The sequence below is a fragment of the Pomacea canaliculata genome, linkage group LG9 (assembly GCF_003073045.1).
Source record: "Pomacea canaliculata isolate SZHN2017 linkage group LG9, ASM307304v1, whole genome shotgun sequence".
In the NCBI taxonomy this organism is placed as follows: Eukaryota; Metazoa; Mollusca; class Gastropoda; order Architaenioglossa; family Ampullariidae; genus Pomacea; species Pomacea canaliculata.
The window spans coordinates 12,926,332-12,940,816 of NC_037598.1; the positions used below are offsets into that span (position 1 = coordinate 12,926,332).

The 14,485-nt window shown below is 36.4% G+C and overlaps 3 protein-coding genes across 4 annotated transcripts in view; all 3 read right to left on the reverse strand.

Moving 5' to 3' along the window:
* LOC112572661 (receptor-type tyrosine-protein phosphatase kappa-like) overlaps positions 1-14,485 on the reverse strand; it is a 503,329-nt gene that overhangs the window by 291,936 nt on the left and 196,908 nt on the right. The gene's annotated exons all lie outside the window — the stretch shown is intronic.
* On the reverse strand, positions 596-8,774 carry LOC112572670 (receptor-type tyrosine-protein phosphatase kappa-like). Its single transcript, XM_025252466.1, has 18 exons — positions 8,670-8,774; positions 7,859-7,971; positions 7,098-7,635; positions 6,835-6,922; positions 6,542-6,618; positions 6,350-6,386; positions 5,689-5,786; positions 5,263-5,391; positions 4,788-4,927; positions 4,030-4,165; positions 3,531-3,668; positions 3,212-3,311; positions 2,847-2,920; positions 2,401-2,541; positions 2,167-2,295; positions 1,625-1,773; positions 1,255-1,390; positions 596-1,007 (listed from the first exon to the last, which is right to left on the reverse strand). Exons 3-18 carry the CDS (start codon positions 7,503-7,505, stop codon positions 852-854), a joined length of 2,136 nt encoding a protein of 711 aa, XP_025108251.1. The 5' UTR covers positions 7,506-7,635; positions 7,859-7,971; positions 8,670-8,774; the 3' UTR covers positions 596-851.
* On the reverse strand, positions 9,331-11,279 carry LOC112572701. The gene is made up of 4 exons (XM_025252518.1): positions 11,156-11,279; positions 10,574-10,801; positions 9,768-9,955; positions 9,331-9,466 (listed from the first exon to the last, which is right to left on the reverse strand). The coding sequence occupies exons 1-3, from the start codon at positions 11,241-11,243 to the stop codon at positions 9,792-9,794; spliced, it is 480 nt and encodes a 159-aa protein (XP_025108303.1). The 5' UTR covers positions 11,244-11,279; the 3' UTR covers positions 9,331-9,466; positions 9,768-9,791.

A 14,485-nucleotide genomic window follows, 5' to 3' on the forward strand; every position in this document is an offset into this window, starting at 1 on the left:
TATATAATACGCTACAACCTGAGTTGCGTATTTGTGAGAAGACATTACAATACGGAGTAGGATAGTTAGCAATATAGCAGACAACATTGACGAAAAGACACGACTACATCAGTCGTATTATTCGAGGAAGCAGAGAGAAGAAGAAACATGTAGATGAGATAGAGACCTTGGTTAAGTGTACATAGGTATATTATTCTCCTACAGTGATTTTAACATTATAATCATAATAGACATCGGTGCAAATTCTTACAACTCTAATGATAGACAGTTACCACACCAGGTTCTCTACAACAATCAAGAAGGTAGGAAAGCTAGGAAATAGGAAAGTTCCATGTGTCGCTAATTCTCGTTAATCTTAAATATTTAAGGATGTTGTAATGTTTCCGACCTTTATGTTAAACACCAACACTGGCCCCAGGCAACTGGACCCATGGGGGACAGGATGTAACTCTCACTACCCACATAGATATAATCTTGTAGAGAAACAATATTTACAATAATCACACTCAGTCAGTCAAGGTTTTCACCACGAGGATCACGAGTCTCCACCTTTTGCTCTTCGCCGGACAAAGGACATTAAGTACATAAAAAATATTTATTTAATACACAAAAATACAAATACATACAGCGTGATTTATACACAGGGTGCATCAGTTCTATCCGTGCTGTTTATCAAGTAATTCTAGTGTTACAGACCTGGTAACTCCCGTTAAAACCAAAATAACCGATGTAGGAAAAAATCTTGTACAATATTAATATCGTCCACTTTAAAATTTATTTTCTTCAGAGTTTCTTACTAAAAAATAACCGATGTAGGAAAAAAATCTTGTACAATATTAATATCGTCCACTTTAAAATTTATTTTCTTCAGAGTTTCTTACTAAAAAATAAAACAACTCCTCAGTCACAGACACATGGAAGGAAACACTAAACTGGTCACGTGTTCTGGTAAACACTATGTTGACGTTTGTACTCTTGTGCGCCTGGTAGCAGTAATGGTACTCATCCTGTTACAAAGTCAGGAAATAAAATCTGTCGGTTATCATTCATCAAACAGATAATGAACCCTTACATCCAAAAACATTGTAGTAATTGCTTTAAGGTGAACTAGCAATATCGTTTTTTTTTTTTTTTTTTTTTTTTGATGGGTTACCACGGGTAGAAAACATTCACTGGAGCATCCTTATAATGCAAGACAGTTTAAAGTATAAATCTTTCAACACCAATGACTGGATTTTACAAAAGACACACTACCTCTGTAGTAACAGCCTTTGGTCTGACTCTTTGCACGTGCCGCACAGACAGGTAGACATCTATCTCCTGGTCATGCATGGCTCGATTGATGATATCATACAGTGCACAGAACATCCCGCTCCTCGCCACCCCGTCACTGCAATGTAACAGACCATCAAATGTCAGTGTAATGTTTGAGCTGAAATATGTTATAGTTAATATATGAATTGTATGGGGGTAGACTTCTCAACATTCAAAACATAATTTTCGGAATATATTTGTAATTTCATATCTTACCTAAAAATCTAAAAAAAAAAAAGCTAACTTAGTATTCAGACAATAGGAAATAGGCTACTTTGTAACAATGTTATATTAAATAAAAAAAACTGACATGCACTGCACGACTACAGGTGAGGCCTCCTCTTCAACATCCCATGATTCAAGAATGTCTATAAGTTGAAGGATGTCCGAGATGTTTCCTGGGACAAGGTCTGCCCAGTCATCATAGTACAGAAGACGGACCTCTCTGGGCATGGACTTCTTTATTTAGAAAAAAATTATGGTCATAATAGGTGTCATATTCATGCCGAGTGAATACCAATGGGATCACTAACTAAAAATGTAAGACTTACAGTTTTTTTAGAGAATTAAACAGACCAATCTTTAACCATAACCGAAAGTCATCAAATAGAACTATCCAAAAAATTTAATCTTTTCCTATTTCACATATTAGTTCCTGAAAACATTGCCCATGCGAATGTACACTGCAAACAGTATTCTGACTCATCTCAGAAATTAGAATGAAGGAGAGAGCAATTTGTAATTTTATCTTGATGTAATGGATCATGTCGTAATTGCTTTTCTCAAAAAGGTCATAACATTAATCTGTGATTAGAAGGCGAATTGCAATAACCAGTGTTACTAAACGTGAACCTTAGTGGAAAGAGAGAGATTGAAACAGGTGATATGATCTCCAAGTGTAGAAGTAGATGTTAGGGTGATGGTATGTTGCTCAGTTTTCAGCTCGTCCTTTGGATCTTCAGGCCAGTAGCCGCAGTAATTCTAAAACACAAAATATTATATGCCTTTCAAAAGTATGTTTTGAATAAACAAGTGGCAAGCTACATTTCAACCTCAAAAAACTATTTACAGTATCAGACTGTTTACCTGAATTGATTGTCTTTGGTCTTTGTGTCCGAGAGAAACAACAGTGTTGACGTCCCATGAGTCAACCAGACGCCACATGTCCACCACGGTGTCCGGCAAAGGGAGCTGAGTCAGAATCAGCCCTTGCGATTTCCTAAACGACTGAATGAAAGAAGTAAAACACCCAACGAATTTTAAAAAATGCTGTATTCAAGGAATATTAGTCTTCAAGTACTGATTTTTTTAAGCTTTCAAATACTTTATGATGGTGGAGATTATTAGTACTCCTTATTGCTTCCGACAATCAACAGAATGCAGACCAAGAACAATTCAAATAAATAAAACGAAACAAACAAAACCAAAAGTCCAATGACGGCCCCCTTTTTGCGCTTAAAATGCTCATACTTTTTCTTTAAAGAATGAATATATTCAGTTAACTTTACAAATGAGCTAAGACTGCCACACACCGACATATAAACAGCGTTGATGTACTGATTTCTCCCAGGCACGTTGTCCATGAGGTACACTAGGTGAATGTCGTCTGCAAGTTCATGAAGATTGTAAATATTAAAGAAAACTATTTGCCAAAAATTAGAACTTTTTCATTATAGCATTTGATCAAGTTTTCACAAAATTCTCGTGCAATATTAAATAATGTTGAAAGTGCATTATGTTATAAAGCACAACTGACAATAACAATAATAATAATAATAATAATAATAATAATAATAATAATAATAATAATAATAATAATAATAATAATAATAATAATAATAATAATAATAATAATAATAATAATAATAATAATAATAATAATAATAAACCATCTCACCTGGCAGTGACCTTTTCATTCTGTTTTTGAGATAATTCTCTTCAGACTCAGCAATTGTACTTCTTGGTTCAGGCAGAAACAGTTCCATTTGTTTTAAGGCCTGTAAGTAAAATAAAATGACATAAAGTCTTATGTTAGGCCATCTGGAAGTAAACTCTTCATGTACTTGTTACGTTTTTTTTTTAAACTAAGCACTGTTTTCATGAGCACATTTGTCTTCCAGTCAATGATGTGGGAGGCTACATGGTGAAGAGGACAAAGTCTTCACAATGATTTGGAGGAAAACATTCCAATAAAAGTTTTAAACGTGTTTACTTGCCTTAAATTCGTTGGCTGTCCGAGGTTTATGGATATTGATATCGTCGGGAAACGCGAGGTCAAACTGGTCAAAGGTCATTCTGGTTCCACTGCTGGTGTGTTCCTCTAGGATGGCTTCATAAAGGAACTTATACTGTTCCTGTGAAAAGGAATTATGTATATTTTCAAATTGCATTCTTTGTGACATGTCTTAACATCTTGTGAGGGTCTCATAGATTCTCAATAGACTATAAGCCGATACTATAAACACATATGAGAGTGATGTCCCTTCACCTGACAGGCTAAATAGGATAAATGAGTGTGGTTTTTTTTTTCTACGATCTGTTCTGGTTTTATCATTACCAACTTGTGGATCCTCATCGTTCTTCACCTCCTCTACTCCTCCTCCTACTCCTCCTCCTCCTTCTTCTTCTTCTCCTCCTCCTCCTCCTCCCCCTCATCATCATCATCATCATCATCATCATCAGTAGTAGTAGTATCAACACCAGACGGCGCCTTACCTCAGTCTGCACCATGAGTGTTCTATCTTCACGTAGTCTACTGACGATGTCCTTGACGTTCACCTCATGATCATGTGACCTCAGTTCGGAAGCGATGTCTAAGGCGATGTATGTGCCTGTGCGTCCAACTCCAGCGCTAAGTGACAAGACGATTTCAATTACAATTAGTGTAACACAATAACATGTTACTTATTAACATTCAAGGGAAAATTGTTTTTGGAGATGGTTTTATGGAGTTTTAATTAGCGATTATAGCACAATTACAGTTTAAATATAAAGTTTCTTGCACTTATTTGTAATTAGGGTTAGTTTCGAAAGATAACCCGCAATAAAATACAACGGGACACAAGTCAGTGAAAAATATTTTAAAATTTGTGCAAGAGTTTCTTCCCCTTGATCACATTTTCCACGCTTTAGGCTGACGGGTGGGAAATGATATGAAATCGATTCTATTGTACAAGAAACAGAGAAAAAGAACATGCTCTAATTAATTTTGTTATATAGTGCTGAATAAAAAAATTAAACAAATACTTGAACTGTTTTTAGAATTATAAATTTAAGCTGGATTTAATTAATCTTCAGTTTAGGGTTTCTACCGTATTACACTTACAATATCTTGTTATTTAAAAAGTGGAAAGTTAAAAAGATTTTTTTTAATTCATCAGCTGCAATTTTTTTCGATTCTGACAACATGATGTGTACGCATACACAGGTGCAGGCATTAATACTGTCGTCTAGAATTACGAGGCTTATGTTACCTGCAGTGTACGACAGGTATGGCCCCCTGTGCACGTGCCTTGACGTAGCGCCAGAAGCTGACCAGCGAGTAGGTGGACGGCACCCCGTGGTCAGGCCACACCAGGTAGTGATACTGAGATACCGTCCGCTGGTCACCGCCCTACGAGACATGTAGGTAATGAGACTAAAAAACTATCCTCTGACCACCGGCCTAGGAGACATGACATGCAGATACTAAGAAAAACGGTCTGGTACAGTGCCATAAATGTCATATAGTGGTACTAAAATATTCATTCATTACCATTCCAGTAGACACGACATGCAGACGAGATGTAGTAGTCACTGTTGTCAGCCTAAAAGACACATCGATGTGTGGAAGAGCTCCATGGACTTTATACTATAATGTGATCTTCTATGTGTTTCTCTTTGTGGCTGGATGCAGTTTCTACAAAGTGTCCAGGACAACTTTTGTTTTAGTTCAACAAACATGTCTACCTCTTTGGACTCCAACACAAAATAGCGGATGATGAAGTCTGCTCTGGTGTCTGTTTTTAGGGCTGTCACGGTCACGTGACCATACGTCTTTGTGGTGCCGACTGATGGCCAGTACTCTTCACACTTGTCCTGAGCGTTGAATAATCAGAATAAACGCTTGAATTAAAAAAATAGTCATGGGATCTAAAAATTATTTTGCATTTAAATGTACTGTCTTTCAATGAAGAGATGTTTAGAAAGTGTCGACAACTTGAGATACTATTTAGGACATTGTTTACATTGATTAATTAATTTGAAATCAAGGACTACTACGTTCACTACAATTGTACTGGTGCTGTGCTTTACAAAACTGACTGATTGACTGACTGACTGACTGACTGACTGAATAAAGGACTGAATGAATGAATGACTGAGAGGATTCGTCACCTTTCTGCCCTCCTTGAGGTTAGTCAACATGATGATCTGAGTGACATTCTCCTGCCACACCATCCACCACAGGTCATCTACTGTGCTAGAGCGCGGACCTGAAATCAGAAATAAAATCCGTCAACAACCATGGATTCCTGCAATTAAAACCGATACACAGGGATAAAATTTAAATAAAAATTAAATGATGTTATTCTTATTCTATGCATTTTTAATAAATAAATCATTAACACACACACTCTCCCGAAAACCTTGAGTACATATCCTGCCCAGAATGTGTGTCTTTGTCTGTTAGCATACTTTAGTTATTGGCAGTGAAAGGACTTTTCAATACTTAGATATGAGAATTAGAAAAACATGTTTATATATTTAGTTATAGGTGAACAAGTAAAATATCGATATCATTTGCTAATTTCCAAAACAAAAAATCTAGAAGAAACCTGTTGAATTGAGAGCTTTAATGAATAATTTTATTCCTCAGTTCTAATGTAAATGGGTTTTTTTTTTTTAGGCAATTTTATGCACAGAAATGTATAATGCAGAATATAAAATTATAGAAAAAATATGTTTCATTTAGAAGTTAAAGGAATATTTTTTCTTATTTGCCATTTTGCAGAGTTTCTTTCTTTCTTTATACTATTTTATGTAGAGCGGCGTCTACCTTGTGTGGCGATGTATGCTTTCTCTCCTTGGTATCCCTGAAAGTAAAAATTTCTATTCGTTTACATACATTACAAAACATTTCAATTTTTATGTAAACGCTTAATTTTACATAAACGATTTTTCAAGTGTAGAAAACATAACAAATTTTGGTGCATCTTGTTTTTACACAGGCCCGTATATGAATACTTGCCCTGACGTAGCTTGCGTTGATGTAATCTGTGTTGATGTCTCCATTTGGTCGACGAAGAACAACTCGAGAATGGTCGTCTTAGAAGACAGAAATTATAATAACAGTAACAGCTATTCTCGTGGTAAAGGAGGAGATGTTTGGTTTTATTGGCTGGAACACAACCTTTACAGATGATTGGCTTAAACTTTACGGAAATAACTAAAATTTAGTTTCACATGAAACAGTCGCAGAAGATCAGAAAAAAATAAGATAATCGCGAAGTATCTACCTGATATACTATACAACTCACTTACAAGCATATAGGGCCTTGAAGCGATTTTTGTTTGCATTCTCTGGTTGCATACCAACCTCATGGGGATGTTGCATGCTTTTGGGAAATTTCTGAAAGGAAACATACAGGTGGGTGTTAAGAGGATGATGTGAATTTTGTAAAAGACAAGATCAGACAGTTCGATGATATAACAGCTTTTATAACGAACCATCCACAATGTTCAATTGAAAAGCCGTACGTTTGTTTTCTGTCCACATTTCAAATAATTTTTCTCCAAGGACATACCGCAAATTCCATCCCAAGTTTTCCTGAAGTCAGACTGGCCAACAAGGACTTCTGGAGATCATCGAGTATTGACGAGGGCCCCAGTGAGCGGTAGGAGGCGTAGATGTCCTCTGTGTCGTAGATGTTCTCCTCTTCCTCGTCTGTAGGGTCCGTAGGCTCTTTATCTTTATTTGGAACCGTTTCTAACTGACTGTCGTGAAAGTTACTGGGTAAAATTGTATTGAGCTCGAATTTCTCATCGTTTTGTATGCTTTCTTTTCGCTCCATCGTCGCTAGGAAACTAGGAGGTGCTGAGAGCGACTTTTCCTTTCTTTGATCTTTACCTCCAGTGGACGAAACGCAAGTTCCTTCTATCAGGTTCGCAGCTGAAATACTTTCATCAGGATCAACTGTGTTTCTAGAGGACATTGCTGGGGCTGACTGACGATTGGTCGGAGTGTCTTCACGCACGTTGCCGCAAAGGTTGGGGTCGCGGTCCCCGTGTCTGTCCCAGGTATGAAGCAGGTCTGTGGCCTGACGGATGCTGCAGGCTTGGTTTCTGTCAAAAGAGCATCGAGACATCAAGCGGGTGCGACTTCACCCACATTCTGGTGCAAAATAGCAACGAAAACTAACAGGTATAGAACTGAGTTGATAGACATTAGTTTGTGACTTATTTATGCCTGTAGAATGGTTTAGCTATGTTAAACGTTCATGAGCAGTTTTTTTTAAAGTAAATCTTTGGGAGTAAGACAAACAAAAGAATGAAATTTTGTTCTCACCTCTTTCTGCACTGATATTTGTCGTACTTTCTAAGACTGTCACTTCAGTTTGAAATTTCTCGTTTTTTCCTCTTTGTAATTGTGATTGTATTCGATATCTTTGCCGCGCTCTCCTATTTGTGAAAATGAATAAAGCAGAATAAAAGTAGCGAAAATAAAATTACCAAGGCGAGGCAACATTTCTTACATTTCTCAAAATACAGTAAAAAGAAGAAGAAAACTAAGTCGATTGGCGAACATATAAAAAGCTATTACATCGTAGGTGCGACCTAACCATTAACCTGTTTGTTTTAAATGGGATTGTCTGACAGATACAGTATTCGGAAAACAAGTTAGAATGTGCAGTCATATTTGTCAGGTGAATGTATAATCTATCATGGAATGATTTCAACATACCTACCTGTGCTTGATGGTTTAGTATAGTCACCTATTTATGTACCAACTCGTTTTAACTCTATTCATCATACTAATATTAAAGTTATACCATATAGACTATATCACATCTTGAACTTGTGACATATTACAATCATAAAGTATTAAGCTGCATTAGTAAAATTAATTATGTGCTAATAACGTATTAATAAACTTGTAATTTTGATTCCTTAGTGTAAATATCTCAAGTATTTCATAAAAAGTTTAATTTCAGAAGTGTTTTATTCAATGTAGCCTAAAGAAGTAAAATTTCTAGCTTCTGAGCGAGTATTAGCCAAGATACAGGAATCACTGTAATTACAAGAATGTGCATGTATGATGCAACATTTTTTTTCGTATATACATTTATTATAATCACAACAATAAAAACTTTTATTACCTAAGACTTATCACAGCGATTACTACGACTGCAGCAACAACAATTACAGCCAAGACACTTCCAACAACAGCAGCAACACGAATTCTACTGGACATTATCGGCCCTGAAAAAATACATTCGATAGAAATCCTATAAAGTTTTATTTTATTAATTACAGTCTAATTATACAGTAACAATAGTGACATATCACAGATGTGAGTACTGTTAGTAAACGCTAATTAGAGATGTTTGACACTGACAGTATAACTACATATTCTTATTATTAGATATTAATTTCAAGAGCTAAAGATAACAAAGGAAATAAAAAGCTAGACTTAAAGGAGGCGGCAATCGAAGCAAATCTGTTTTCATCCTTTCAGTAAACTTTATTTATTTATTATTTTGAAGATTGGAAGAAAACTGTTTGTGTTTGTTCTGACCATTAATATAGTCCTTTAAAGCAGCTTTGTTTATCTTTCTAACCAACAGTATACTAGCTGAGAAGTTCTCCCTAACCCTGATGGCATTGGACCTGTGTGGAGAAAGCCGGAGTACTTCGAGATACCCACTGTCGGTCAACCCCGTATGTTAAAAACACAAACTGATGACACTGGAATATCATTGTAGTAGTGACTGGCATCAGCCACTGCGCCTTTAGTATTAGTAAATGTAAAAGGTAGACCTGCCTTTACAGAATGATGACTGGATGCCTGTCTGGCAGGACGTACAGGTGCCATCCTCCTTGTCACACACAGAGTCCTCGGCACACTGACCACAGGACTGTGTACAGTTGGTTCCATACAGACCTTCATTGCACACTAAAAGGGACAATAAGTAAGCTATTATTTAACACTAACTGGCAACCTCCGGCTAAAGCATATTCGATATAGTACGCACACACGCATACACACATATAGAAAAACACAAATACACACAAAAGACATAGATACCCACAAACCCACTCAGACACACACATTCTCTCTCTCACACACACACAATAGAAATGACTCGTATAGCTACACTTTGACCGTAATAATCAGAAACAGGGAGGTTTGGAGAAGAAAGAATGCAGATATTTTTTACGAAATAAATGTAGATATAAAACCATGCCAGACTTACCCCACACCTGCACCTCACAAATGTTTATAGTAGGGCCATTATTTCACAGTCTCTGGTGATGTTGACCAACTGCCCAGCACGACCCACTGTGATGTCATATTTATTGTTGGTCCACCCGCTGGTATCCGTGAATCTTTGAACGAGGTTTCCATCAAGTGAAACGTTAACACACTTCATTCTAGCTATTACTGAAATCGAACAAAAATTAAAACAAGTAATTTTAAGCACAGTATAAAACATAATATTAAGGAATACAATATTGGTGTTTCATCTTTAGGTAGATATATTATTGTAGCAGTATTTTGTTAGTTCAAATAATTTCATCAGCTGTGAAAGAGAAGGGGAGTTGTATCAATGTAGGCAAGGAGACAAGTGCATGTCCGACGAGAGGATATTTGACTGCAAACAGTCACTCAACCACGGGATAGGACCTGTGTCAGTATTGGTGGTGATGCTAGTCACACATTTAGTGTCATACACACCATAGTTTAACTTATAAGTCTTCTCATATATAAAATGTCTAAAAAGAGTTAAAACCTAACGGATTTTAAACAGCGTACAACCATTACGTGGTGATGGAGGATGGTGGTTAAAAAATAAAGATGGTCATAGTGTAATCAAAAGCAAATTAGGACAACAAGAGACTGATTCGCGTGTAATTAAAAGTAGCCAAGTAGAGAATAGTTAATAGCACTACATGGAATTAGTTTTAAGAAAACAATAGATTGCTTAGAACATAAAACCCAAGTTCATCCAACTTAAGTAAGCACATGAACTTAAGTATCACAAACTGAATCTGAACTCACAGTCTTGCCTTCCGTAGATCGTGATGGTGTTTATGGTGAACCTTTGTCCCAGATCCACCCACCAAAACGGTGACCTATCGTCCTCTTCGGTGTGGATGCAGTTAGGGGGATGAACGGAGAATATTGTATCAGTGTTTCCATTTATGGCATCTGAACAGCTTCCCGAGCTCTCTTGATCAGCTTTATACCGAGAACTCATGCCACATGTTTTGTTTTGTGCAACATTTTCTGCAATTACACAGAACAAAGAAGTGTTTACTAAGTCTTTGAATATTTATTGTGTTGTCATGGACCATCGATGTGGAATGCAAATGGTTTACTAACGAGTTGAGACCGCTTAAAAGAAAACGATATTGACAGTGAAATAAGAACTTTGAATTGGAATCTCTTGAGAGATTTCTCATCGAAAAAAGTAATCGACTAAAAAAAAAATAAAGACTAAAAGGAATAAATTGGAGTAAATGAGTGTAGTAACTTTGTAACTTTATCAGAAGTACTACATTTATATCCGTGGTTATCAAAAGTAATAATTCTACACACATTATACATTTGAAAGATGTCAGTAGGCAATGAAATACTCACGCATGTTTGGTTTCTCAGCAACACCCATCAACAATATTGCAGTAACGACACAGAGCTTGAAAATCTCCATGCACACAGGGGCAGCCATTTACACCACGTGACATGATCGGAAGGTAGTAGGTAACTGTGTCAAGCAGGACATGTGTGGGTAAGAGACTTGATAAATGTGTAAGCATCCACATTACATCTAAGATTTTAACCCATATTTTATTTACCATACACTAACTATATTTATTGGATGATAAACTTATGATCAGGTTCTATTGTAACAAAAAAGTAATTAAAATTCGGAAATGTCTTTCAGGAACTGACACGAAAAAAGCGGTATCAACCTATTTTTCTAGTCTACAAAATTAAATTTGTAAGCTACATTGCAGTTCACTTTAGTGTCCAGTTCAGGTCTACAAATGTCCATCATTATCCTTTCATGAATTTCCAAAGATGCGAAAATTTTTAAAATGTGGGTTTGGTTTATGAGTTAATTTGTGTATGTACAAAGATGTGACGCAGGTATGTAGACTGAAATTATCATGAACTCTTTATTAGGAGGAGGTATGTACTAAATAGTTAGAATTATTATTATTATTATTAATGTAGCTTCGATTTATTACTATACAGTCTGTCTTTTTAAGGAACTAATTTACAGACTTCTGGCAGTTGTTTCTCTATACTAGTCATACGACAACTATGCAGTAGATTATAGTTTATCGCTCATGCCACACTCTGACCTTTGATGTCTCTGTCTACCGCCTGTCTTCCGGAGGAACGAAGTCTAGTGACCCAAATGCATATTATGTGTGTGTGTATACTCTCCTTGTTACTCTTGTCACTGTGTGACGAAGTGTGGTCCACTGCATGTGTGTGCATGTAGAAGCATTCGCTTTCGTGTCTTCCAATAATTCACTGTAATTTAAAAATCAAATCACATGGACTCCAGGTTGTGACACCATGTAGAGTTAAGTTCCTCCCTTTTGTCAATCACAAACAGACCAAAATGAAGCTAGGGTTAGAGGAGGTGATTTTAACGAAGAAGAACTGTCATAGGTTCTGATAATGTCAAAACCAGGAAGCAACTGAGTTTGGATTTCGAACAAATGCTTTAGTCAGACTGAGCATTCAAGTTGACAAAGAAGGTAGTTTCATAAGACGAACAAAACACTTTAGAAAATGATGATTTATTATGCAATATACAGCAAGACAACTAAGATATAAAAAAATTAAAAATAGATTTTATATTTAAAGAAAATGACGGCAACTAGAACATAAAAACTAATTAAAAATTGTTTCAAATTAATTTCTATACTTATTTATTACTATCTGTGTTAAATGCAGCAATGTTCCTACGCTGTCACAATATAATCAAATCAGGGTGTAGGAGGATGTGCTGTCGCCATCACATGGTAAGTAAAGTCCGTAATTCCTGGTTAGTGAAATAAAAAGAGATCCGCTAATCTTTTCAAGACTATTAGGTGAAGATACATAATTCTCTGCTTTAAAAAGATTTCACACAGGTTTGCACAAGATAAATAATTCTGGCACAGGTTACACCTCCAGGAATCACACTTTTATAACCGCATATAAACTTGAAATGAATAAACATTGTTCTTGTAAAAAAAAAAAAAACCAGATTGATGCATTTAATACTATTTTTATCGGTACGCTACGAAGGTACAGAGCCGCGTGAAAACAATTCCCTACGGAAAACTGAGTGCCTCCAAAGCAATTTTCACCAGTATTAAAATATTATATCTGTTAAACTACAAAAAAGACAAGTATATGTGATACGCCGTTTAAATTAGCATTTTAAAACATTTGCGTGGTGTTAACTTCAAGAATTATAAATGATTTCTTGTAGTAAGCTCACATCAAAGATAGTAACTGTATGGGGCAAAGAATTCACTAATCGGGCGAAAGGTCAAAAGTCAGAAATTAAGAATATTTTTTTTTACATAATATACACAGTTACAATATACCAAACAAGATCATATTTTATTAGAATATACATTAGCATTTAAATATTACTTTCTGTTTTCATCTTATTCTCGGTTGTTTGAGTAGAAATCCACGTCAAATCGAGTAACCGGCAACGAATGTCTATATATATGGCGCTCAAGTAAACAAACCATCGCGTGGTTTTTAACACGAGAAAATACGTTTGGTTGACTTCTTCGGCCTTTAAAGGGAAGTAATCGATGGAGGAACAAGTTCTAGAGATTCCAGTATTGCCTCCCTTATATATTTATTCATTCACAGGGTTACAAACTGACACTACACTGGCTACAGCAGTGGGCGGGCTGGACAAATATCTGGACAAATGACTGCAGATGACCAGTTCTTGTCTCCATTTGTCTTACTCTCATCGCTGGACATCAGTGTGTTGGTGGAAGTCAAGAGACGTGTAAGCTGTTGTGGTGTTGTCATCAGGGACTTTGAGTGCGTCGTAAATGTTGGTGGTGTAGCCGATGTTGGTGTAGTCTGATTTGTCGTCTTCTCCTTCGTCGTGGCGTGATGTTGACATGGAGGTTCCTGGATGAAAGACATTATCACTGTAAACACGTTTCAAAAACAAATATCATAACAAACCTGAGTTTTTTTTTCACACAAGAACACTAACTTTAAACATTTCACTTGCTCTTTTCCGTAAATCATATGAGAGAGAATTTCCGCAGTGCAATGTTGGTTAATGAATAATTCAATTTACTGACAGCAGACATGATAGCAATATACAGCGAGCCTGGCAGTTCGACCTTGCTAACCTGTGTTTTGATGGCTCTACAAGAAGTAAATATCTATATAACTTGAGGTCTGATATCTTAAGCTATACCACAAACCTAAATATTATTAAAACTGCAGTTTGGAGAATGAAAATGCGAGCGCACTGTCTGACTGACTAACTCTGGCTATTAACTTGACATCAATAGAAGAAATAGAATTACCTATGTCACTCGTCATCGAGATCCCATTTGCGGACGGTTGCTGAGACCGTGATTTTCTTAACCACCTGAAGCAGTTAAATAGCAACATAGTCTGTTCAATAAAAGGTTTTTTTTTTAAAAGCACACACACACAATAATAATTTATCAAATGAGTTTTACTTAAAACTGCAATCCATTAATAGGATAGGAGGATGTGGGATTGGTGTTTTACACCGAGCCACTCACTAAGACTATATCACAGCAAGGCAGACAGCCCTGTAAACAGATGCCAAATGCAGAGAAAAAAACAGCGTGCCCGAGATGAGAACTGAACCCAGGGCAGCCAACCCTCACTGTATTAATGACAGGCGCTAACCGGACGGCCCTGTAAAAAGACAGAAGAATGAGTCCTAAG

Excerpts from the sequence above, each read along its gene's own strand:
- LOC112572670 (XM_025252466.1), bottom strand. The coding sequence starts at position 7,505 with ATGTCCTCTAGAAACACAGTTGATCCTGATGAAAGTATTTCAGCTGCG. Across the intron at positions 2,542-2,846 it reads TCAACGCTGTTTATATGTCG|TCGTTTAGGAAATCGCAAGG; the intron begins GTGTGTGGCAGT and ends TCTTTCATTCAG. Across the intron at positions 1,008-1,254 it reads CAAAGGCTGTTACTACAGAG|GATGAGTACCATTACTGCTA; the intron begins GTAGTGTGTCTT and ends ACTTTGTAACAG.
- LOC112572701 (XM_025252518.1), bottom strand. The coding sequence starts at position 11,243 with ATGGCTGCCCCTGTGTGCATGGAGATTTTCAAGCTCTGTGTCGTTACT. Across the intron at positions 10,802-11,155 it reads TGCTGAGAAACCAAACATGC|AAAATGTTGCACAAAACAAA; the intron begins GTGAGTATTTCA and ends GTGTAATTGCAG. Across the intron at positions 9,956-10,573 it reads GATCTACGGAAGGCAAGACT|TAATAGCTAGAATGAAGTGT; the intron begins GTGAGTTCAGAT and ends GTTCGATTTCAG.